This window comes from Vicugna pacos, chromosome 12 (genome assembly GCF_048564905.1).
Source record: "Vicugna pacos chromosome 12, VicPac4, whole genome shotgun sequence".
Classification (NCBI taxonomy): domain Eukaryota; kingdom Metazoa; phylum Chordata; class Mammalia; order Artiodactyla; family Camelidae; genus Vicugna; species Vicugna pacos.
The window spans coordinates 6,059,884-6,084,593 of NC_132998.1; the positions used below are offsets into that span (position 1 = coordinate 6,059,884).

Sequence of the window (24,710 nt, forward strand, 5' to 3'; positions counted from 1 at the left end):
ACCAGAAGTCTAGCCAACCCGCACAACCTGAAGACGAGCGCCTCTTTCCCTTCTGCACCCTTGACACCGCACCCTGGCCTAGGCTGTGTCAAGTGGGTATACCTGATGTCTCCATTTGAGGGGTTGACACACAGTCACAAAGCTCTTAAATGGAGTCAGACCCATGACAGCTTTGCCTCTAAATTCTTCCCATGACCTCATAGCATCCCCATTGGTGTAATCAGTTAGAGAAGATGATAATAAATATTATTTTCCAGCCAATATGTGCTTCTCACCTTCCTATTCCCCAAAGGAGCCAAAGTTAGAGACTATATTCACTCCTCCCCTCCTCATGTCAAAGGTCTGGGGGACTTGGCCCTCTACAGACCCTTAGATGGCAAAGCCTGTCTGTGGATGACTGCAGGCAGGGTGGGCACCTGGACATGTGTCGTGAGCACCTTTGTGTACACACTGCAATCCTAGCATTGCCTGCTGGCTCAACCCATGGACAGTCCCTGCCTGCCATCCCTACCCCTACTCTCTCTCCTCTTCAACTGACTGCCTTCCAGACACAACAAATACATAAACACACACGCCTCCAATAGGTTCTGTCTTTGTGGCAGTAATGTTACCCTCAAATCTGGGGACCCCTATGTAGGATGGAGGCCCTTCTGCCTTTCTCATGCCTGGCTTATTCTGGGACATAAAACATAGCAGCTAATGTTCCCTGTGTGCCAGGCATTGCTCTCAGCATTTCACTCTCACAACCCGGTAAGCTATTTGCTCCATTGTACAGATGACAAAACTGAAGCACAAAGAGTAAACTGCTCAGAGTTGCACAGTTAGCAGCACCAGCAGGATTTGAACCTATGCAGCCTGTCTCCAGAGGCCAAGATCTTCACCGCTATTTTCTGCAGCTTGGCTGAACCCGCCCCTCCACGTGCCCACTCCACACGTGCACTCCTGCACACACTTGTCCATCCGCATAGATGGGAGGGGGAGGAGCTGGGCTCTGGGAATTAGTTCAGGCACCAGGGGGCAGCATAGGCCTGGCTTTGGCCCCTGTGCCCATCCCTGTATGGGGAGGATGGAGGGGAGTAGAAACCACCTCCCACCGCCCCCAAGAGACCACCCTTTCCCCACACCCTCTCTCAGGTTTGGGGATCTAAGACCTCTCTGGGTCCCTCGGCCTCCTCCAGCTCCTTCTTCAGCAAAAGCAACAGAAACTATCCATTAGTTATGATGATGACTCAGAAGCTGAGCAAGCCTTGTGTATGTGAGTGTGTATCTCCTTGTGACTCTGTGTCCCTGAGTGCCCACACGTCTATGAGCCTGCCTACACGTGTGTGTGAGCATGTGTTTGTGTGTGTGGGGGGGGTCTTGTGGCTGGGGAAGTTGTATATGTGTGTGTTTATTTCTGGGTGTGTCTCAGTGTTTACCCCAGAAACCGATAGGAACTTCGCCAAGGCTGCACAGCCGATTCCTACTCAAACTTGTCTCTTAGGAATCTACAGGCAGCAACTCTAGTTTGTGCTGGCTCCCACCTGGGTCTGAGGAGTAGTATCCTGTAAGGAGGAGCAGAGGTGATTTTCAGTCCAAGAGACCCCTGGAGTCTTCCGGAATTCTGAGCCTCTGGGTCCCCTCCCCCACTCCCTCCCCTTGGTGGTCACGGGACCTCTAAGGCGGTCCCCACCAAGAAGGGAGGGGGACCTAGGAGTTCCAGACGGCGTCGTGCTCCCTGGCTGCTTTCAGGGTCCTCCACTGGAGGGAGCGCAGAGCCCAGAGGGATTTCTTTTTCCAGAGATCTCGGGGGAGCCGAGTCCCTTGTGAACCCAAACACCCCCACCCCGCCCCCTGGGAAAGTTTGGGTATGGGAGAGGCAGTTTGGGGCAGCATATCTCTGCTTGATATTAGGTGACTTTCTGAAGACAAGCTGCTCGCTTTTGAGGGGGACAAAGTGGGGATCAGATTCCCCTCTAGCATGGACCCAGGGCCCCCAAGCCCAGTCCTGGCTCCCCCCACTCCATACTCCCGCACAGGAGGCACACACGCTCACCCCATTTTCTTCCTCTTCCTCCTCCAGCCCACTTTCTCTCCTCTGTGTCGTCAGAGCTCCAGGGAGGGACCTGGGTAGTCAGAGAAGCCGGAAACAGCGGACTGGGGCAGCCACTGCTTACACTGAAGAGGAAGGACGGGAGAGGATTGTGTGTGTGTGTGTGTGTGTGTTTGTATTTTTTTTTTTCTTTTTGGTGGTGGTGGTGGAAGGGGGTTGCTAGCAGGGCCAGCCCTGAACCCGCTGGACAGAGCTACAGACCCATGGGGCCTGGCAGTGGCCGCTGAGAGAGGGAGAAGACAGCAGAGGGGTTGCCAAGGTGAGGGGATGCCTCGAAGGAGGGGAGGGTGGGGGGCCTCGACTATGAGTATGTGGCAGGGGTGGGCTGGGAGGAGTGCCTCTCAGGATCCTCCCTGGGCAGAGTGGATGGTCCAAGGAATTGTTTCATCTGGGGTTGGTAGCTGGTGCTACTGGGTTTTGGCGCTTTCGAAATACCAAGAGGAATCTGGGGTGGGTACAGGCCCAGCACTTCCCCCCAACCCCACCCAACCAGCCATAGACATTTTTTCCACACCCCCGCCCCCGCCCCTACAGGGACATGTAAAGGCAGGGGAAGGAGGGCAAGGAGGTGCCCCTCTGCTCTCTGGGTTGGGGGGAAGTGGCTGCCCCTCCCAGAAGGTTGATGCCAGAGCACAGTGGGTCCTTGACAAACCCCTATCGGGGCCCCTATGAAGGTTCCTGTTCAAGGGTGTGGCTAGGGAGTGAGCTAGCCCCAGATGTAGACCTCATGGTGCCCCAGAGGAGGGGGAATTTCCCCCTCAAAACTGCTCCACGCTTGGCCCGGCCGAGTCACGAAGTTAACCCTCCTCGTGCTGAACTGGCTCCACCTCCCCGCTCCCCTCCCCGCCCCCACCGCCACAAACACATATTAGGCAGCTCTTTTGACTTTTGATCCTGTGGTCCCAAGGTCAGAGGGCTCAGGAATGTAGGGGTTGAGGTGAGGTTTAGGCCACGAAGCGAAGCGAAGCGGGCTGATGAGGATCCTGGACGTCGGGTCTCCCTTCCCGATTGGGAGGGGAACACTGGCCCCGCCCCGTCGCGCCGTGGCTCCGCCCTCCTTGCCGGTCTACAGGGGACCCCTGGCCTGGCAGGCCAGTCTACCAGCCTTGTTACGGTGTCAGGGTAGGGGAAATTCTGGCCTCCTGATATCTGGGAGTGGAGTGAGGGAGGAGGTGTGAAGCCAGGGCCATGCCAGGGAGGCTGGTCACTCAACAATATAGAGGAATGGGGGCTGCCTATGGTTTAGGGGTCACTTCAGTCCCCAACAGGGTAGAGGGAGAAGGTTAAAGGTCTGAGCACCTTGAGAAACAGGAGATGAAGAGAGAAGAGAGGAATGGTGGCCTCCCTTGAATCTGAAACACAGACCAAAAGGTGCCCCAACCCCAAGGGGGCGTAGAGAAAGGCCTACTGGAGGACCCTGTGCAGGACGGGGCAAGATTCTGCCTTTGGGAGAAAAGAGCTCAAGGGGATAGAGACGCGGATGGGTGGGTGGGGGGAGTCTCCAGAGAAGGGGACCCTCTGTTCTCCATTCTTTGGGGGTTCTGGGAGAGGGGAGAAGTTAAAGTGCAACAGGAGGACTTGGGGTTACCGGGTTGGGGGAGACTCAGGGAGTTTCCATCTTCATCCTTTCCATCGTCTCTGGGAAGAGGGTTATTTTGAGAAGTATGAACTGAGAGACCCTGGGAAACTACTGATTTACTCATCCCACCCTGCAGCCCACCCAGAAATGGGGATGCAACCCTCTCCCCATCTTCTCCCCTCTCCTTTCCTCTTGCCCTCTTTTCTTCTCTGCCCTTGGCCTTCTAGCTCTAGCATCCTCTCCCTTCTTCTAGGCTATTCACTCCAGGCGTATTAACCCCACTTTTTCTCCAATCTCTCTCTACTTTTCCTTTTGCTAGATCTCCTTCAATTCTCTCCCATGCCCTGCTCCCTTAGGATTACAGGATTTGGATCTGGAAGAGACCCCTACAGCACAATGTGGTGGTTAATCCCCACTAAGTTCAGATCCTGATGTCTGAACTTGCTTGCTGAGTGGCCTTGGCAAGTTGGAGAAACTTCTTGAGATTCGGTTTCTCTACCTGTGAAAGGGGATAATTCTGCATTTAAAAAATTGTTGCAAGGTGCTCAGTGCAATGCCTCATACTTAGAAAGTGCTTAATAAATGGTAGCTATTAGTATTACTCTCTTCATCATCTAGCCAGTTTTCAAATTATCTCAGGGAGCCCCGGAAGTTTGAGGGGTTTCTCCAGGGACAACTTTGGGGTCAGGAGGTGGGGAGAGGGAAGTAAGAAACAGTAGAATTCTGGGCCTACCACACTTGCTTTCAACAGAGAAACTCTAATTTTATACGATGGGGATTCCACAGATGAAGACTAAAATTGTCTACTGCTTTAAAAAGTTTAGAAAGTTTAGAAATTTCTACACTTATTTAAGGCTCGTGTTTTATAGATGAGAAGATCAAGGTCCAAAGAGGGGAGGTTTCTTGCCCACAGAACCAGAACCAGGTCTAAAGCTACAATCCATATCCTCTGCCTTCTCTACTGCCCCATTTCCCCTGTCTCCCACCCCTCCAGCTGCAACTCAGCTCTTCCCACCCCTTCACCCCTGGGTCTAATTGAAGGCATTACCTTGTCTCAGGCACTGATCAGGGACGGTCTGAGGTGGTCTGGCTGTGAGGGATGGAGGGGATGGTCTACGGGAGGGCTCTAGCTGCCCCAGAACACAGGCCAACTTTCTTGGGCACCTCTGAGAGTGCTCAAGTGGCCTTGTTCCCTTCCTCTAGGCACCCTCCAAACCCCAGATCATGTCTCTGTGGGGTCTGGTCTCCAAAATGCCCCCAGAAAAACTGCAGCGGCTCTATGTCGACTTTCCCCAACACCTGCGGCATCTCCTGTGTGACTGGCTGGAGAACCAGCCCTGGTGAGTCCTGGCTGCCCCATGTTTGTCCCCTAGGTCCTCCCACACCCACTTACTAGCTCATTAGATTTTTGTCATCCCATTTCAAGACTTGGGACTCGTTATTCCATGTGTGGTGACCCAGATTTAGCGGGGAGTCTGTGCTGCATCAACCAGACTATGCATGTTGACACGTGGAGTCTCCCATCCCCTTAGGAGGCTGAGCCAAAGATGAGGGAGGTCAGAGCTGGGGCAAGGGCACTTCCCACACAGCTGGAAAATCGGGGAACAGGGACATGGGTGAGGGTTGCAGAGGGCTGGGATGGAGGATAGGAGGATGAAGGAGCTGCTGAGCTGTTTGCTGTGGGGTAAAGGGTCAGTGGAGCTGAGGAAGCCCTGACCCGAAGCTGCCTTATCCTAATCTTCCCGCAGGGAGTTCCTTGTCGGCTCAGACACCTTCTGCTGTGACATGGCCAGCGCCCTACTTTCTGCCACTGTCCAGCGCCTTCAGGCCTCAGCTGGAGAGCAGGGGGAGGGGAGCACCATCTTGCAACACATCAGCGCCTTGGAGGTGGGGGCAGGAGGGTAGGGGATAAGGCTGGGGTGGGGCCTGGAGTAGAGCTGGGGTGAATATGGGAGGCTGGAAGAAAACTGGGTAGACCCTGGAAACAAACTGATATTCCTGTGGTTAGCTGTTAGCCAGCAAGCAAATTAGATTTGAAAGCATTCAACTGCATGAAAACTCCTGGAGTCTACATTTGTGCTGCCTTTCAGTGCATGTGTGAGCGGGCAGGGGGGTTGGAGGCGGAGAATAACATGGGTAAGAGCCAGGCTAACCCTGTCTACCACCCTTCATTCCTATAGAGCATATATCAGAGGGATCCCCTGAAGCTAGTGGCCACTTTCAGACACATCCTTCAAGGGGAAAAAAAAGCCGTTATGGAACAGGTATTGTGATACCCCACTTCCCACCCCAACTCAACTCCCTGCGACTTTAGCCTGAGCCATGAGAAGCTAAAAGGAATTTGAACTTCAGGAAAGATTCAGTGTTCTAAGCCCAAGATGACCAAAGGAGGTTCCTGGGGTCAGAGTGAGCCCCAAGCTAAGCTCAGAAAAGCTTCAAATGAGGGACTGGGGGTAGTCAGGCCTGGGGAGAAGAGAGCAAGTGGTAAGGAGCTGATTCTGCCAGGAGAGAAGTCTTATCTTCAGGAGATTCCAAAAGATTCGGAAGAACTGTCAAAGGAGAGAGGGGAACCAGACAAGGGGTGTGGCCTGTCTCCCTCGCTGCAGAGCATGGCGGTCAGCACCCCTTTAGGTAGTGGAGGCTGAGTGTAAAGGGATGAGTCTCACCTCCTGCCCTCTGGCCCTCGTCCCTCCTGCACAGTTCCACCACCTGCCAATGCCCTTCCACTGGAAGCAGGAGGAGCTCAAGTTTAACACGGTCCTGGGGAGGCTGCAGCACCGAGTCGGGGAAGCCCACCTTCTCCGCGAAGCCCTGCAGCCGGGGGCGGAGGCTGGCCAAGGTGGGAGCCAGGGCCTGGAGCCCTAGGAGGGCTCTGGGTTGTGTGTGGGAGTGTTCCCCTCTTGGACCTCAACCTTGACTGAACCTCAAATCTATCTGCACCCCTGATTTCTGCCCCTACCCTTAGTGTCTCTGCACAGCTTGATAGAAACTCCTACCAATGGGACTGGGCCAAGTGAGGTGAGTAATGGACTGAGACGTGGAGATGGAGCTCAAAATGCAGACTTTGAGAGGTCTCAAGTCTGTAGGGGAATGGAGGTTAGAGCTCAGAGAGGTGAGAAGGAGAGCCTACCCTCGGGAGCTGAGTGAGGAGGAAGTGTGTGGCGCTGGCTCAGAGCCTCCTTGCCCGCAGGCCCTGGCCACGCTGCTGCAGGAGACGGTGGGGGAGCTGGAGGCTGCCCAGGCCCTGGTGCTGAAGAGGATCCAGATTTGGAAACGGCAGCAGCAGCTGGCAGGGAATGGCGCACCCTTTGAGGAGAGCCTGGCCCCACTACAGGAGAGGTTGGGACAGGGCTGGCAGGGAAGGGGGTGGGCTGAGGGTGGGCACCTGCTGTCCCCGCTGGAAGATCCACAGGTGTGAGAGAGAAGAACCAGGCCAGGGGCCTTGGGGTGGGCCAAGGCTCAGAGTAGCAGTTCCAGCAGAGCCTCGCACACTGTTGTTCAGGTCGCATCCTGCACACGTGTGCCCAGCTGAGGGGGCACAAGCAGGAGTCCATCCAAGCCACACTTTTCTCTTCAAGCCCCGTGCCCAGAAGAATGGGAAGCTTTTTTCTATTTGGTCTGTTGGGTGAGGCACCTTTCAATATGTGCAAAAGCATCATATACGCTGGCAGCTGACCTGGGTACCAGAGCCCAGGGAAGAGGCAGCAGGGTTTTCACAGGGCTTTCAGACACCAAGAAAGAACCTCCCCAGAGCCAAGGCAGGTGCCAGAACCCCTTTAGCCCAGGTGTCTTGCAATTACATCCACTGCCCATCCCACTCCTCCACACACACTGTCCTGCTTTCTTGCTGGGTTTAGGTGGAGGGGGTCTGGTCCAGGAGCAGGCAGACTGAATCCTGTGCCCCCGACCACTGTCCTGGCTCCAGGTGTGAGAAGCTGGTGGAGATTTATTCCCAGCTGCAGCAGGAAGTGGGGGCGGCTGGTGGGGAGCTTGAACCCAAGACCCGGGCAGCGCTGATTAGCCGGCTGGATGAAGTCCTGCGAACACTGGTCACCAGGTACAAGCCCCAGGCTGGCCTAGAGCAGACCCCAAGAAGGGAAGAGGGTCAGAGTGGTGGGGAGGGCACTAGGAGGGACCCAGACTCTAACTTCCCTTGTGTCCACCTCACTCCTGCCAGCTCTTTCCTGGTGGAAAAGCAGCCTCCCCAGGTTCTGAAGACTCAGACCAAGTTCCAGGCCGGGGTGCGATTCCTGCTGGGCCTGCAGTTCCTGGGCACCCCAGCCAAGCCTCCGCTGGTCAGGGCCGACATGGTAACCGAGAAGCAGGCGAGGGAGCTCAGCATGCCCCAGGGGCCTGGGGCTGGAGCGTAAGCTGGGACTGGGGAGGGCCTGGGGGACAGGGGTGGAGGCCACAGGAGCCTGGGGAACTGGCACCACGAGGAGCAGAATGATGGGGAGGGGGCACCATGGGTGGTGGGAACCAGGACTGGTTAGGGCAGAGGAAGGGGAGGGACCCGTCAGTGCTGGAATGGGGGTGGGAGCATCACAATTTGGCTAAGATGGGGTGTCCCCTCCTAAAAAGTGGAGAGGCAGAGATCGGGGCTGGTAGTCCGTGCTATCCACCCGGGGACGCAGGCTTCTGTCACCCCGGCCCAGCTGGGATGAGCCACCGTCCGCCCGTCTTGCCCCAGCAGAGAGAGCACCGGGGAGATCATCAACAACACCGTGCCCCTGGAGAACAGCGTCCCGGGGAACTGCTGCTCTGCCCTGTTCAAGAACCTGGTGAGAGCTCCCGGGAGCGGTGGGCGGGGTCCTGGGCCCAGGGCCTCTCCTCGGAGAGGATGTTGGGAGCCCAGGAGAAGCAGTCTCTGCCCTCACCCCCTTCTCCCTCACCCCACTGGCAGCTTCTAAAGAAAATCAAGCGGTGTGAGCGGAAGGGCACCGAGTCTGTCACCGAGGAGAAGTGTGCTGTGCTCTTCTCCACCAGCTTCGCGCTCGGCCCCAGCAAACTCCCCATCCAGCTCCAGGTGAACCGAGGCCCCAGCCCTGTGCAGGGTGGGATCCCGGGTGCCCCTCCTTGCCACACCCTGGGGCCCTGGATCCTCCCTCCTCACGACTGCCAGGCCCTGGGTGTCTGAAATTTGTGCGCACTGGGGCCCAGGTGAGTGGACTGGAGGACACATGCCAGGGACTGACGGTGGAGGAGCAACTGGCACTTAACTACACATTTTTCATAGACCAGGCACTGTTTTAAGTCACACACACACACACACACACACAGTTTCCACAATAACATTATGAGGTAGATATTTTTACTAGTCTCATTTCACAGATGAGGACATTGAGACACAGAGAAATTGAGTAATTTGCCCACGTCACACAGCTACTAAGTTGTTGGAACTGGCATTTGAAACCTGGAGGTCTGGCTCCATAGCACTGACTTATAACCACTTCTCTACTGTAAGGCCCTAACTGAGCTTCAGAAAGCATTCCCTGATACCCCATGGGCTCTTATCTGTGTTGTGGGGGCTTCTCACACGCTATAGCTTCTCTGCACGCTCAGGGCCAGCTCTCTGCAGAAGCCTCTTGCCCCAGTAAGAAGAACCCCCTTTCCTCACTCCTTTCAGGCCCTGTCTCTGCCCCTGGTGGTCATCGTCCATGGCAACCAAGACAACAATGCCAAAGCCACTATCCTGTGGGACAATGCCTTCTCTGAGATGGTGAGGAAAGACATGGAGATGGGTGGAAGGGGCTCCAACATGGGGGGTGGGACGCAGGCTGGTCGAGTGGCATCCACGTTCAAATGGGAGTGAATGTAATTCCTTCTCGTAGGCTTCCTTTAGTCCTTCTGACCTCTTTTCACACCAGTCCTAGCAACTATCATGCTGTAGCTCCCTAAACTGCTGCTGGAAAAGCACCACCTTCGTCAGCAAGCTCAGGGGGACAAGGCTGGGGAGGGGCAGCCTTGGGGAGGTGGGAAGGATGAAGGGGCCCCTGAGGGGGAACGGGGATGTCAGCCTGAGGCGCCCTTTCCTTCTCCCCTCCCCCCAGGACCGTGTGCCCTTTGTGGTGGCTGAGCGGGTGCCCTGGGAGAAGATGTGTGAAACTCTGAACCTCAAGTTCATGGCTGAAGTGGGGACCAACCGGGGGTTACTCCCAGAGCACTTCCTCTTCCTGGCCCAGAAGATCTTCAACGACAACAGCCTCAGCATGGAGGCCTTCCAGCACCGCTCTGTGTCCTGGTCACAGTTCAACAAGGTCATGCCCCTGCCCTTCGGACCTCCCACCCCCATGCCCTTCATCCCTGGGTACTCAGGACCTCGCCAACCCCTGCCCAGAGACCAACCGCTGGGATCTTCCCCAATGTCCTACCCCGCCCTGCAGGATGGTCTCTGTCACGCCCCAGGCAGGAAAACCCCTCAGCTCTCTGGCATCCGCCAGGTTGTGGTCTGGGGGCCTTCTGTCCTCTGTGTTTGGCAGTGATTTGCATGACTCACCCAGATTGTGTGTAAATACAGCTCTGATTCAAAATGACTTTGACCCTTTGGGAAGATAGTTCCTATTGCAAAAACCGGGACTAAATCCCACAAGGACATATGCAGTGATACCAGCTACCATGTGTTGACAGCTTACTATATGCGAGGCACTGTGCTTTAGCGCTTCGCTCATGTTGTCTCATTTAATCCTCCCAACATCCCTTTGTGGTAGGTGCTATTAGGACCCCCATTTTACAGAGGAGGAACTTGATTCTCAGAGGGATTAAGTAGTTTGAGCAAGGCCTCCCAGCAAGTGAGTGGCAAGGCTAGAATGGAACCCTCTATATTTCTTTCTCCTTCTCCTTCTTCTTCTTCTTTTTTTTTAGGTGGGGAGGCAGGTAATTAGGTATATTTATTTATTTAATGGATATACTGGGGATTGAACCCAGGACCTCGTGCATGCTAAGCATGCACTCTACCTCTGAGCTACACCCTCCCCTCTTGGAACCCCATATTTCTGACTCTTGCTCTTAGCTACTACATTTTACTGCCTCCAAAATAAGACGGGTCAGGACTAAGTCTGTTACAAGAAAAGGGGAAAGAGGAGGTCTGGTTGACAACCAGCTGGGTAAATGCAGTCATGTACTGATCTCTTAGAAAAAAAGGAAGAAAGAAAAACCCACATGACCAGAGGATGTGTTAGCAAAGGGACCAGGACACTCACACCCCACAAGCTGCCTTCTCTGGACGCCACTTCCGCCAGCCTCACTCAGGAGGGGTGGAGCACGGTGGTTGTGACTTCCTGGGCTAAATCCCAGCTCTGCTTCTCACCAGCTGTGTGGATCTGGGCAAGTTATTCGGCCTTTCTAGGCGTCCATTTCTCCGTCTGTAAGATGGGATAGTCATAGGACTATTCCACAGGCTTGTAAAATTCAGGTACATTAATTTATGGAAAGGGCTTGGAACGTGCCTGGCACATGGTAAGGTTGACCATTGTCATCAATGGGGTCTCGGCTCCGGGTGATTCCTCAGCCCTGTGACTCTGTCGGGTGGGCACTCACAGCTCAGAGCCTGCCCCAACCAGGCTCCCGCTCTGGCCCTCCCGTGCACACACCAGCTTCCCCTCCCCCCACAGGAGATCCTGTTGGGTCGTGGCTTCACCTTTTGGCAGTGGTTCGATGGTGTCCTGGACCTCACCAAACGCTGTCTCCGGAGCTACTGGTCAGATCGGTAAGTCCCTGCCCCAAGTGGCCTGAGCAGCTGTACCTCCAGCTCCCGTTTCATACCCTGTGCCCCTACCCACATCGTCTCTCTTATCCTGGCCAGGTTGATCATTGGCTTCATCAGCAAACAGTACGTCACTAGCCTTCTTCTCAACGAGCCTGACGGAACCTTTCTTCTTCGCTTCAGTGACTCAGAGATTGGAGGCATCACCATTGCCCACGTCATCCGGGGCCAGGATGGTGAGGCCACGCTAGCCGGTCCTCTGCCTCTGTGCCTGTGCCCTCTGGGGTTTCTCCCAGGAAGGAAACCTCCTGGCCCTCCTTGAAACCAACCCTGACCTTCAGGAAGTTCTTCCTTAGGTCCAGCGTCTTCTATTCTTCCTCCTGTGGTCTAAATGTTTACCTTCCCACTGTGATCTCTGGGGGAGTGGAGACTGGTGGCTCTCTCTCCCTCAGGACTCCCACCCTAGCTCCTCTCCTAGATTGAGAATGAGTCCAGTGCTGGAGGGAGGGTGGGGAAGGGGAAGAAAGTCTGGACAGAGGGGACTCAGGGTCTCATTCCCATTGTAGGCTCCCCACAGATAGAGAACATTCAGCCGTTCTCTGCCAAAGACCTGTCCATTCGCTCGCTGGGGGACCGGATCCGGGACCTTGCTCAGCTCAAGAACCTCTACCCCAAGAAACCCAAGGACGAGGCTTTCCGGAGCCACTACAAGCGTGAGCTGGAGCTGGCAGTTCTGACCCCTTCCTGTAGTCCACCTCCCTCCTGCTCCCAGCTGCCCCCTCTCTGCCCACTGTGTGTTATCCCTGACTTCTCTCTCCATTTTTGTCACCCGACTTCTTCTATCTACCTATCAGCCATGCCCACCTTTTCCACCATCCTTCTTGCCTAACCCTGAAGCATTCCATGGCTCTCCTTTCCTCCCCACAACAGCTGAGCAGATGGGTAAGGATGGCAGGGGTTATGTCCCAGCTACGATCAAGATGACTGTGGAAAGGTGAGTGGGCTGATGTGGATGGTGGGTGGGGCCTGGGACTTACTTGCAGGAAGAGGTGATGGCATCAACTTCTGGTCAGTCACAGGTGCCTTCTTCCCTCCTCCAGGGACCAGCCACTTCCCACCCCAGAGCCCCAAATGCCTACTATAGTCCCCAGCTACGATCTTGGAATGGCCCCTGACTCCTCCATGAGCATGCAGCTCGGCCCAGACATGGTGTAAGAAGCCTAAGAGATGGGAATGGAGTGGGCTGTGTAGACGGGCTTTAGCACGGGCAACTGGGAGAGCTGGCACTGGGGGCTGAAGCAGAGAACTTCCCTTTCCTTGAACGGGATTCGCTATCTTGAGGCAGGGAGTGGGGGTGTCCAGGAGAAGGGCTGGCATCAGGGGTCTGCTTTCTTTCCCCAGGCCCCAGGTGTACCCACCACACTCTCACCCCATCCCCTCATATCCAGCCCTCTCCCGGGAAGAACCCGTCAGTGTGTTGCCAGCCTTCCCGGAGTAAGTGGGGCATCTCTGGGGGATGGGACAGGATACCCACCTGCAAGGGGAACGGGCACTTGGATTTGTCAGGAGAGGCTCTTCTGTGAGGAAAGGGAGGCAAAAAACCAACACCTTTGTCACTATGTCCACTCCATTGGGGCATTAGTGACTAAGGTCAAGGTTCAAATTCCAGATTCACCACTTGCTGACTTTGAGCAAGTTACTTAACTCTGATGCCTCATCTGTAAAATGGGGAATAACAATGATGATCATTCTAATACCTTCCTCCCAGGGTGACTGTGAAGGTTAACTGAGCTCATAATATGTGCAAAGTAAGCGTAGTACCTGGCTCACAGCAAGAGCTATGTAGTATTATTACCTCTCCTGCCCCTGAAATCTACTGTCATTTGTCTGCTGTCTTGATTTCATTTATTAATTGTTTTGGCCCTGAAGTGGCATAGACAGTTTTGTTCCCTACGTAGCACTCAGGTGCTTATTAACTCTCGGTCAAGGTGCAACATCTCCCCTCCTAGGAATTGACATAGGGGTGGGGACTGGGGGACTTAGAACCACCAAATTTCAGAGTTCAAAAAAACATTGGAAATTAACTAATCTAGACCTTCTCTGTCCACTACCCCCAGTCCCCAGGGCATACACATCATTACAGGTAGAAATGGCTCGCCCAAGGCTATGCAGTCAGGATGAGGAGCTGGAAATTCTGTTTCCTCACTCAGTGGTCTTGACTTTGTCACATGTTACCCTTGCCCAACCTTCCTTTCTCTGACTGCCCTCCTTTGTGCTTCCAGACCTCACCTGCAGATGCCCCCCAACCTGAGCCAGATGAGCCTGCCCTTTGACCAACCTCACCCACAGTGAGTGGCAACCCCCTGTCCTGATCCCATGCTCCCCATTCATTCCTAGCCTCCTCCCTCCCCCACCTTATTTACTTTTCTGGGCCTGGCAGGGGCCTGCTGCCGTGCCAGCCTCAGGAGCATCCCGTCTCCAGCCCTGAGCCCCTGCTCTGCTCAGATGTGACCATGGCAGAAGAGAGCTGCCTGAGCCAGCCTGTGGGAGGGTTCCCCCAAAGCACCTGGTGAGTGGTGGCCTGGGGGTGAGGCTGGGTAGGGGCTGAGGAGTGGGTGCCTGTCCCAACTGCTTCCCCTCTTCCTCCCTGCAGGGTCGGTGAAGACATGTACCCACCTTTGCTGCCTCCCACTGAACAGGACCTCACTAAGCTCTTGCAGGGGCAAGGCGAGTCAGGGGGAGGGTCCTTGGGAGCCCAGCCCCTTCTGCAGCCCTCTCACTATGGGCAGTCTGGGATCTCAATGTCCCACATGGACCTAAGGGCTAACCCCAGTTGGTGATCCCAGCTGGAGGGGGAGCCCAGAGAGAGAGCTCTTCTGCCCCCGTTGGACCTGCTCTGGACACCTGCCCAAGCTCCTGCCAAGCAGCCGATGGGGAGGATGTCCTCCTATCCCCACCTACTCCCTGGTGAGGGGGAAAAGACTTTGCCAGGAGAATGTGCAGTGGGTGGAACGTATCTACTCTTTCCCTCCCACCACACACCCCTGCCCTCTCACTTCCAAATACTGGAAGGGAAATTCAGGTTCCAAGTGAGACACACCCCAACATGCCTGCACATGCAGAACACACACATAGCTCTCCTTGGAAGGTGAGGCTGAGCAGGAAGGGGGCTGGGCAAGAGCACTGGTGAGGGCACAGAGGACTTCTCCACCCACCCGGAGCCAGGGCTCAGGATGCACATGTAGAAACACGCAGACACATGCACACTCTTGTACCAGAGACTGGGGATGATGGTGTGGGCTTGAGTCGCAGCCCTGGGGGGATGGGAAGGCAGTTCAGGAGACCTAAACTCCTCCTGCGTGGTGGTCTATACATTTGGTTACTGATGTGGGTTTTGCTCAAATTAAAACACAAATCCCAAACAACTCCAAATTCTTGCCAGTCAGATAGAGGCTTCTGGTTATGTGTATGAGATTGTGCACAAGTACAAGGGCTGAATTTCTTTGTGTATAGCTGTGTGCAAGTGTGTGTACCTGAGACTTAATACATAATGTCACACATGGTAGTTGTATGGCCACATAGAAAATGTGCCTCTCTGATTTTGCCTGTATGACAAGTTTGGAAGTGTGAGACACTGCACAAAAGTCACCAGCAAGTATGCTGGTCTCTCTACATATGCTACCCCACAAGTACTCAGCTCTGAGTACATGCCCAGGTGGGTCTATGTGGCTGTGACATCTGCGTATGGCTATAGCTTTGGTGGCTCAACACCACCAATTCTGCCCAGAGTCTGGGGCCCAGGCCCAGGTGTGTGGTCCTCTCTGGGCACTGGGGGCCCCACCCACTGCTTCTTTTCTATTCCTCCATCCACTGCCAGCTTCCTTGCACTCCCCTGCCCCATGCCACCCTCTCTCCATCTTCGGGGTCATAGATCCTAAGCCATAAAATAAATTTTATTCCAAAATAACAAAATAAATAATCTACTGTACACGATCTGAAAAGAAAGACGCTCTAACTGCTCAGACAGGTGCTGCAGTCTAGCCCCCAGCTGAGGGAGACCCTGAGTCCACCCAGGCCTCCTGAGGAAGCCAGTGAGGGGGACCCCACCCCCCCAGAGAGGGCAGGGGGGAAAGAACTGCTGAGGACTTGGGGGAAAGAGGACTTGGATGGATGGGCAAACTGCAGCACTTGTTAAATTAAAGAAACAAACTAGAAGCACAGAAATGGGGGAGCAGAGGGGAGGAGCAGGTCCAGTGTTCCCAGGCCCCCAGTTTTATGGGGAAACATTTCCATTTTTAGCTGCTGGACCCTCCCAGGGAAGTCCCCCTCTCCCCCATGTTCAAACTGAGTCCAACTGCTCACACCACTGGTTCAAACTAGAGAGGATAGGAGTATGTTGTGTAAGGGAGGGGAGAACCCCAAGTGTCCTGGAGGCAGAGTCCCTGCCGCGCTGTTCTCGGCGAGGGTGAGGGGGCACCATGCACCCTCCTTGTGTCCTCTCGCCAGGCCCCTGCTCGTTATTGCTTGAAGCCCCATAGTTCTACGCCCATGGAGCAGGTAGGGAGGCAGGAGAAGGGCCGCGGAAGGATCCAGGGTTGTGACTCGATGCCAGGGACTGAGAGGGTAGGGGTCTGTGTGAGCCAGAAGCCCAGGGCCCTGGGTCTCAAGACACCGGTCTGCCCCTCACTGCCGGCTGGCCTCAGCCTCCACTTTCACGCTGCTCCTTCGGCCTTCCACCAGAGCGGGATGGGGTCCTGGGGCAGGGCACCGGTCCAGCAGCCCTTCCTCGAACTCTGCAGGGAGAAGGCGCAGGTTAGGAGGCTGTGGGGTGGACACTGCAGAGGGAGGTGGTTGGCAACAGTGGCAGGGGTAATAAGGCTGCGAAGATGAGCTTGATTTATTGAATTACTGCTTCCTGCCCACCTCGTGTACAGAGGGGTTCCATCCGAAGTGTGTGCGCCCCCTCCCCTTTCTGGCTGTGTGGAGCTCTCTGTATGTGTCTCTCTCTGTCTCTCCCGCCTCCGTTCTGCTGGAATTTCTGGTTCAGTCAGGAGCTGTGGGGGCGGCTTGGCTCTGACCTCTCCCCCTCCCCCTCCGCAGGCTCTACCACCCCCACTCCTCCCTGGCCCCCTCCCAGGCCCCACCCACCCTACCATGCCCCCCAAGTTTCTTAGAAGCCAAGTCAGGGGGAACACAGGAAGCCAGCCTCCCAGCTCCTCCCTCAAGAAGAGCCCCCCTTTCAGTCCCCGCCCCCACTCCCCACCCACGCACAGTTTAAAAATACCAAGCCAGGGTTGGTGGCTTTGTCTGGTGCGTCACTCTCAGCCCAGCCGCTGCCCGGCCCTCTGCAGGCCGACTTGCCTCCTCCCCCTTCCCCCATCCACACACAAAACATCCCCCTTTGGGCTCCTCCAATTCCAAGCTGGCAGCCCCACCTCAACTCCTAGCCTGCTCCACACTCCTGCTTTGCTGGAAGTTCTATTCAAGCTGTCCTTCGTGTTCCCCTTCGCCCTGCACCCTCTGTGCCCCTGCCCCGATCCCCTCAGAGCCCCCTTTACAGATCTCCATTAGGGTCAGACCCTCCCCAGTGGGAACAGCCCTGCAGGGTCCTCCTCTCCTCAACCCAAGGCCTGGTTGGCTGGAGCCCCACCATCCTACTGCCCTCTCTAGTGACCGCATCCCTCTTCCTCCCACCTGGCCCCAGGACACCAGGATTGCTGCATGGGGCCTGGGTGGCAGGGGTCCTTGGGGACAGCACTGCTGGCTGCCTCACCTGCGAGAGGCGGCTTCGCAGGCACACAGGGGCTGAGGCGGCCCACGCGGTCATGGGAGACGAGGCGGGCTAGCCGCAGCCCCTCATCCATCAGTGTCTGCTGCAGGATGTGGCGGCTCCACAGCCCATGGGCTGGCAATGCCAGAGGCAGGTCAGCAGGGGGCGGCGTCAGCCTTGGGCATGACCCCACCGCTGTGGGCATGGGCACGGGTCAGGTAAGGGACTACAGTCAATGGAACCCCCTCCCTCAACCGCACAGCCAGACCCAAAGGCCCATTCTCTTTTGCCCCCATCCAGCCAGGCCTCCCAACCCTATTCCAGGCAGGTGCCTCCTGGCTCCCTCCTCCCACACCTTCCACGCCCGCAATGAAAAGAGGAGTGTTCTGTGCACACTTACCCTGCAAGTGTCCATCCAGGCTCTCCCCAGACAAGCTGGCGTTGTCTTCCTCCAAGCTGGGGCGGTATGGGGGTGCATAGGACTCAGGGCCCGGGGGAGGCTGCTGGATTTCAGAGTGACTTTGTTCTCCGACCTGTGGATGCCCCAAATGGGGAAGTGAGGACCTGGCAAGGGAGGGGGTCGGGGAAGGCTGCCCTAACCCCGCCATATACATCCTGGAAAACCTACCTCCTGTTTCAGCTTCTTCAGTGGGGGCCCTCCCAGTTCTTCAGGGTGAAGCCTGCAAAGATGGAGAGGAATAGGAGGGTGAGGCTGGGGAGGGACACATGGTGGCTAAGACACAGAATCTGGCGGAGAACACGTATCATTTCAAGACTCTGGAAAGACACTGGCTAAGCAGGAGTCTCCAGCTCGGGCACTACTGTCGTGGGGGGCAGAGGAAACCTGAGATGGGCGGGAGGAGGGGGCCAGGCCTCAGACAAAGGCAGGACATGCAGGCGGGTGGGAAGCTGGCCTAGCGGCACCTGAACTGGAGAGTAAGATGTGACCCAGCTCCTTGGTAGGATTCTGATCTAGAAAGGACCTGAAGAAGGAGGTCTCACCTGGAGCCCTTCAATGAGGACAGGTAGGTGCTCTCTCTGGCTACTTGACGAGACAGGGAGAAGAGCTCCACCCTACGCAGCAGGAGCGTGTTGTCCCTCATGCAGAACTGGGCAGCAGCCTCGTTGATGGTCAGCTGCAGAGGGGGCCGCCAGAGCAGTGAGAACCCCACCTCACCTACCGCCTCACCCAGACCGCCACACTCCCCTTCACCACCAGACAAACGAGGCCCATCGTGAGATGCTTGCTTGGGTTTAGACACCACACAGGCACTTTTGGGGGGAGGAAGACAGAGGTCAGCGCCCACAGCTCCCTAGGAATGCCTGGGGCCTCCTCCACTCCTGGGGGGTCCTGAGCAGCATGGAGCTGGACAGCTGGGCTCTTGCCTGTGTCTCTGCTTCCCCCTCAGTCGGGGAGGGAAGCACTGCAGCAGCTGGGAGGTGTGGGAGGGGATCAGGGCCTGGAACCCTGCTCAAGGAGCAATGAAACAGCCTTGGAGAGTGTGAGCATTCCCAGAGGTGAGTAGGTCAAGGCCTGGGAGTCAAGAACAATCCTGGGAGGCTGGGTCCTCACCTCATGCAGGCTGAGCTGCTTGCCCTCCCGCCGCTTGGAGTCAAAGCGGCCATAGATGATGCTGTATTTGCGGATCTCCTCTTCCTTCTGGCTGTCATTATCGTCCATCTCAAAGATGTGCCCCACACTCCGTGCCAGCTTCTTATTCAGCTTCAACAAGGATGTTACCTCCCCAGCATCCCCCCTTGGGAAGCTCCGGAAGATCCTCTCCACGCTCTCCACCACCATGCGTACCATCTCTGGCTCCAGTCGATCCTGACCACCCCCAGCCCCAGCTGCTGCCAGCCCCCCAGCCCCAGTCCCCTCAGGGACTCCTCCCCCTGCAGGTGGGGAGAACGGGGGCGAGCCAGCCTCCTCGTCTCCTCCTGCCCCAACATCAGACTCTGGAGTGCTCCGGCCTGGCCAGATCCGTGGGTCCCCTGCCCCAGGTCCCCCAGGCAGTGGTGACAGCTTCTCTCCAAGTTCAAGGGGGCTCTTAGGGCTAAAGCTGCGGGCACTGCCCGCCTTTTCCCCCGGGCTGCCGTGCCCATTGCTCATGCTCCCTTTCCGGGTCCCTGCAGTCTCAGAGATCTTGAAGAGCGGAATGCTGGAGACGGGCACAGCAGGCACTGGCTGGCTGAAGAGCCCTGGATTGGTGGCCCACTCTCTCAGTGCCTTCTGTAGGCGTCGGACATGGAGGGGCTTGGTGGCCATGCCCACGAGCGCCATGATCTCCAGGAACTCCTCCTCACCCGCCTCACACAGTTGCTGCACGTCGTCCCCTCCCTGCTGGATGAAGGTCTCATAGTAGGAAAGAAGATTGGCACGCTGCAGGACCCGGTACAGTTGCAGCTCCCCCAGTGTCCGAGGCAGGGCCATGGCTCGGGCACTGGGCCTGAGAAGGAGGTTCACAGCAGAGAGAGGAGGGCAATCAGCATAAGTCCCCCTGCTGGGTACCTCCCCACACTCACAATTGTTTTCTTTCCTGCCTGCTTCTCTTCCCCTCTTTTGAATGCTCTCTCTGCCCAATGCCCAGGCCTAACCACAGACGATGAGAATCAGCATTGCTCAGAGGCACAGCTATGCCAGTGCCATCCCAGACTGGCCAGAAGTACCAGAAGCCAGACCAGTCTTCGCAGAACTCAAAGGCTCTGAGCCCTGTCCTCAGATTTTACCTTTCAGGCCTGGGGCAAGGAGACCTTGAGTGCTGAGGCCGACCAGCACACCTCTGGGTTGGCTGGACCATCCTCTCTTCCAGAACACAGTGCTAACCTTCCACCCCAAACACCCAGCCATCTCAACATTACACAAGTTAACTTCCTGCACTGAGGTGAATGTAAGACCCCCATTCTCCCTACAGTGGGCACTTGGGAACACTACTGGCCAGCAGCACTCCCCCAGGGCATCCTGCCCATGTGGCTGAGACGTGTGTGTGTGTGTGTGTGTGTGTGTGTGTGTGTGTGTGTAGGGGCCCTCCTGCCCTTTCCCACTCAGAGAACCAGGCAGAGCCCTGCTCCATTCCCCCTTTTCCACTCCTGCTCAGCTTTTCCCACGGATTAGGCATTTTTAGGGCACTCTTGCTTTCTTCCCCCAGGACCTCCCACCGCTTCTCAATTGTCCAGTGCCCCACAGTTGGCACCTCTCCCAGCAGTAGCCTTCCCCACCTGCTCTGTAGGTAGGCCCATCCCTTCAGCTCAGGCACAGGGGAGGGGAGGAGTGCCTCAATTGTTCTGCTCTGGGGCCCATTCCGCCCCCACACACTCCCACACTGGTAGCGTCTGTGGGCGAAAAACCGCCAGGGGCTCCCGCCTATCTTCTCCCTCATTTTCCACCCACATCTTCAAGTGGAGTGGGGGAGCGACACAAGGCCTCTTGAGGGAGGGGCTGCACACTGAAACTTCCCTCCCCATGCTGTAAATAAAGGTATAGAAACGAAAAGGGACGCCTAAGGCAAGCCCGACTTCTGCAAAGCTCCTTTGATTCTTTCTTGGTTCAAAGGCTCTGGCTTCTCCCGGACGCACGGGCTGTGCGCTCCATGCCTACGACAGACTGAGCCAGCTGAGCGGCCCTCCCCTGGCACTGCTGCCAGCTAGAGCTCCAGGGCTTCCCCTGGCTCTTGGGAGCCCCCACATTCTTTGCAGGGGGCTCACATGCCAGGTCATGCCCACAGAGTAAACGGGGAAAGGAGAATTAGGTACTATTCTTTCACATCCAGATTCATCAGATCTCTGCCTGCTCCTAGGGCCCCCTAATTCGAAGACGCACCCCCTTTCAATCAGTCTCCACCCCCCACCCCCGTTCCGCTTCCCCTCGTCCTCTCCTCGACCTCCGCCCTCCGGACCCCTTTCCCGAGTCCAGCTCCACCCATCTCCACTCCCTGCCGCTCTTCCCTTTGCCCACTAACTTGAGTCTGGGCTGCGGGGTCCGGCGGGCGCTGTCCCCTGCGCCCGGCGGCTGCTCGGCTGTAGGGGAGGGCGCTCTGTGCATGGACGGCTGGAGACCTCCGGGGATGCCCCTCTCGGTGCCCGGCGCTCGGCGCCTGCTGCGCGCTGCGCTCTTCCCGGCGCGCGAGGCCGTGTCCGCCGCTGTCCGGGCTCCGTCCCTCCCTCCACGTCTCCTCTCTCCGAGCCTCCGCGCCTCTGTCTGTGCCTCTGCCCCCCCCTCCCCGGCTGCGCTTGCCGCCTCTCCGCGCCTCCACCCCCGCAGGACGCACGGGGAGCGAGGCCCGGCGCAGCGCTGGCTGCCGGGCGGGAGGAGGGCGTGGGCCGAGCCGGGGGTGGAGGCCGGGGGCGGGGGGCGGGCGCCGGGCCGCCCGGCCCGCGGTGGAGACGCCGCGGCGGAGAGACGGAGAGAGGTGGAGACTAGGGGGAGGGGGTGTGGAGCAGGAGGCGGGGGTGGAGACTCGAAGCCGGGCTGCCGAGTTAGGGGACTGAGGTGACCGAGGCCAGGCTCTGGAAGGCGGGCTTAGGGACCCAGCGGGCGGGGCGAGGTCGCTCAGTGCCTCCCACGCCGGATGCACAGCCGGCCTTCTCCGCGCCCACGTACCCACGTGAGCGCCCAGCCGGCGACATTCTTATTCCCCCCCCCACCTCTTTTCCCTCCGAGCGGAGAGCAGTTTCACAACCACGCACAGGTACACAAAGACACAGAGAAGCGCACGGATGGGCACACGAGCCTAGAGAACTACGGGACGCCTGCTTCCCACACTCGGGCCTCGCGGTGCTGTACGTGGAAATGTTAGAAGTGACCAGGGAAAAGTTGTTGGAGACTCGGGATGCGCGGCTCCGTCATGCGTGCATCTGACTCCCATAGAGTGTAAACTTAGGTCTGTGAGTGTGGGGCTCTGCAGGACCCCTTACGTATCCCACGCTCTTATCCAGTCTCAAAAGGAGTAGTTTGAAGAGGCCGTTCTCGGAAACCCAGGCGTCCTGCATCCCTCCCTCGAGTCCACGTCGAAGTTTGGGGAACAGGAATGGGCGGGGTTTGCTAGAAGCTACCCTTAGATGCGCTGCGATTAGTCGCGTAGGGTTTTGTTAGCGCTTAGGTCAGACTAGGATGGGAGGGGTACCCCATCTTTCTCTACTAGTCGCACCCTATTTGCTGCGGACCGGGACCTACTCCTGTGGCAACTCTGGGAGAGGGAGGAGATCCCTTCTAAGAACTAATATTAGGGCACTTAGCCCGGGAGAGTCTATGGAAGATGGGCAAGAGACTGGGAGCGTCCGACGTGGCTCCCTACAGAGGAGTTGGAGGGAGGAGCTCCTTCAAGGAGCCTAGCCCCTCTCCGCAACCACCACCCTTCCCCCCTTTGTTTCTCCTAGCCCCATCTGGTTCCCATTACACTCCCGCCCACGGCTGGGAGGGCGGACGGGCGGGAGCTCTAAGCGCCCGGCCCTGAGGCTCTAGGCCCTGAGGAAATGGGGGGTGGGGGTAGGGGGGTGGGGGTGGCGGGAAGCGAGTGGACTAGGCAGAAGCAAGGTTCCCTCTAGTCCGAAACCTCAGCCCTGCCCCGTCATTCCGCACTTCTGAGTGGCCCGGGCCGGGCAAAGAGTGGGTGGCGTGGGCCAGGGCTGATTCTACATTCCGGCCCGGCGAGGGGACCTTTCCGTCTCCGGTGGGGGCAGCGTGGGAGGGGTGCATCACGTGGGGGGGGATTTCGGTAGCTAAAATTCTCTTCTCCATCCCATTAAGCCCCAAATACGGGGCAAGGAGGTGATAGGAACAAGCTGAGTCCTCCGTCCTGCAGTGGGAGGGTGCTGCTACCCCGGCTCCCTCTGGGGGCACTCCCCGACCCCTCTTAAGTGTGTGGGCGCCCCTCCCCCACTCCGCTCTCGGGTTGTTTTAGCGCCTGGGCTGCCAGCGGCTGGCCCCGGGTTTCCACGTGCCTCCTCCCTCCCTCTGCCCACGCTCCCCGTGACGCACATCCTCCGCCCACGCAGCCTCTGCTCGAGGCGCCCCCCTCCCTCCCTCCCTCCCACCCCGGCCGCCTTGGGGCGGCGCTGAGCCCCGGGATGCGGAGGGAGAGGCTGGCCCGCCTGGGGAGGACGGCATAGGGCGTGAAGCAAGGGGGCGGTAACCCACTGGGCGCCGGGCGCTTGGGTCCCAGCTCAAGAAAGAGGACAAGGGAGGAGCCTGTTCTGGGGCCTCCGCTCCTTGGTCCTGGGATGGGTGCCAGGCCGGAGAGGGAAGAGGGGAGAGAAGTCCCGCCCACTGGGCCAGTCCGCTGCCCAAGAGGCCAGAAGGGGTCGGTCTGAATGTGAGCCCGCGTATGAGCGCGAAACTCCTGAGTGTCTGTATCTGTTTTCTCAGGGTTGTCGTGAGGGTCACTTTGAGAGGGCATGTATGAAAACTCTATAAATTGTGAAATGCTAATAAGCAAATTTAAGACGATACTGCCAGTTTGTGCCTCTGTACCCTCAGATTATGTATTTTTGTTTCTTTACATCTATCTACTTGTGTGTCTGTCTCTCTCTCTCGGTTTGTGAGCCCCTCCGTGTGGATTTAAAAATACGTACATTTTAAAAATCATTGACTTGTCAAGCCCCGCCAGAGGCCCAGACGCCCCCGCAGCCGGAGCTGCTGAGATGTCTGTTCTTCGCTTCCCTCCTACTCGTACCACCCTCAACTCCCCTCCTACTCCCTTCCGTTGAGAACAAGGAATTTCCAGCCTTTAGCAAATGGAGAGAGACAGAGACAAAGAGACCAAGACTATAAGAAGCTACAGGAAAACAGTAAAGATAAGGGGGGGGGGTGTTGACAAAAAGGGGGTGAGGCAAATTCAAAAATCTTAATTTCTCTTTTTCTCCCTTCTTCCCCTCCCCGTTTTCCCCAGCATGGCTCAAGCCCACTTCCCTACCTGATTCACTTGCTTCCCTCCCGCCTCCCTCCGCCTCCGTGTTCTCAGAGGCACACGGGCCTGAGCAAAGTATCCCATTTAATTAAGGGTTAGTTCATTGTCTACACTGGTCTCTTCCAGGAAGGGAAACAGTATCCTCAGTCCCAGGTTTCTAAGAACAGGGGAAAAGATTGTGAAGAAAGTGGGTGGAAGAGGAGTGTGGGAATTGCTAACCAGAAGGATTGCCGTTCCTAGGCACGAGTAGATTTTCATCCAGCAGATAGCACTGCTCACTCCCCTCCCCCAAGTTTTCACCAGGCCAAATCCAGCTCATACAGCAAGGTCTGGCGCAAATGTCACCTTCCTGGCCCCTCTCCTTCCTGCGCCTCCCCTAGGCAGAATTAATTCCTCCCATCCTTCAGTGGCCTCATGGCTCTTTGTATACATTTCAATTATAGTTGCTTGTTTCACGTTCAGCCCAGGACCTCTCCTGGTCTGGTACCTGGTGGATCCTCTGAAATGAGTGAGTTGATAATGCTATCTCCAGGCATGAGCAGCTTTGAAAGGGCAGTTAACACAGATATTACTCCAAAGGGGGCTTAACCTGGGTAGCACCGTTTAAGTGGAGACATTTGTTTTCCATGTCTGCTTCTTTCTTAAAGTTTCCAATGAGTCTCACA

At 56.9% G+C, this 24,710-nt stretch overlaps 2 protein-coding genes across 4 annotated transcripts; one reads left to right on the forward strand and one right to left on the reverse strand.

The window, feature by feature from the left end:
* The first annotated feature begins 2,108 nt into the window (after positions 1–2,108).
* On the forward strand, positions 2,109–15,366 carry STAT6 (signal transducer and activator of transcription 6). Of its 2 annotated transcripts, none has more exons than XM_006217925.4 (22): positions 2,109–2,351; positions 4,875–5,011; positions 5,420–5,558; positions 5,852–5,935; positions 6,372–6,510; positions 6,637–6,689; positions 6,862–7,010; positions 7,597–7,728; positions 7,849–8,037; positions 8,365–8,452; positions 8,575–8,697; positions 9,298–9,390; positions 9,722–9,928; positions 11,282–11,376; positions 11,473–11,609; positions 11,940–12,086; positions 12,304–12,367; positions 12,474–12,584; positions 12,775–12,867; positions 13,656–13,721; positions 13,814–13,942; positions 14,027–15,366. In XM_006217925.4, exons 2-22 carry the CDS (start codon positions 4,896–4,898, stop codon positions 14,211–14,213), a joined length of 2,541 nt encoding a protein of 846 aa, XP_006217987.1. In that variant the 5' UTR covers positions 2,109–2,351; positions 4,875–4,895; the 3' UTR covers positions 14,214–15,366. The 2 variants fall into 2 exon arrangements, with proteins under 2 accessions (XP_006217987.1, XP_006217986.1); XM_006217924.4 differs by having other exon boundaries at positions 2,111–2,351; positions 8,362–8,452.
* NAB2 (NGFI-A binding protein 2) lies at positions 15,306–21,430 on the reverse strand. Of its 2 annotated transcripts, XM_006217929.4 has the most exons (7): positions 21,100–21,428; positions 18,717–19,590; positions 18,146–18,279; positions 17,772–17,823; positions 17,544–17,676; positions 17,147–17,338; positions 15,306–16,166 (listed from the first exon to the last, which is right to left on the reverse strand). In XM_006217929.4, the coding sequence occupies exons 1-7, from the start codon at positions 21,180–21,182 to the stop codon at positions 16,057–16,059; spliced, it is 1,578 nt and encodes a 525-aa protein (XP_006217991.3). In that variant the 5' UTR covers positions 21,183–21,428; the 3' UTR covers positions 15,306–16,056. The 2 variants fall into 2 exon arrangements, with proteins under 2 accessions (XP_006217991.3, XP_072828658.1); XM_072972557.1 differs by lacking the exon at positions 17,147–17,338 and having other exon boundaries at positions 21,100–21,430.
* Between the last annotated feature and the right edge of the window lie 3,280 nt (positions 21,431–24,710).

Excerpts from the sequence above, each read along its gene's own strand:
- STAT6 (XM_006217924.4), top strand. The coding sequence starts at position 4,896 with ATGTCTCTGTGGGGTCTGGTCTCCAAAATGCCCCCAGAAAAACTGCAG. Across the intron at positions 8,453-8,574 it reads CTGCCCTGTTCAAGAACCTG|CTTCTAAAGAAAATCAAGCG; the intron begins GTGAGAGCTCCC and ends CCCCACTGGCAG. Across the intron at positions 11,377-11,472 it reads CGGAGCTACTGGTCAGATCG|GTTGATCATTGGCTTCATCA; the intron begins GTAAGTCCCTGC and ends TATCCTGGCCAG.
- NAB2 (XM_006217929.4), bottom strand. The coding sequence starts at position 21,182 with ATGCACAGAGCGCCCTCCCCTACAGCCGAGCAGCCGCCGGGCGCAGGG. Across the intron at positions 18,280-18,716 it reads AGCAGCTCAGCCTGCATGAG|CTGACCATCAACGAGGCTGC; the intron begins GTGAGGACCCAG and ends CCCCCTCTGCAG. Across the intron at positions 17,824-18,145 it reads TCCTCATTGAAGGGCTCCAG|GCTTCACCCTGAAGAACTGG; the intron begins GTGAGACCTCCT and ends CCATCTTTGCAG.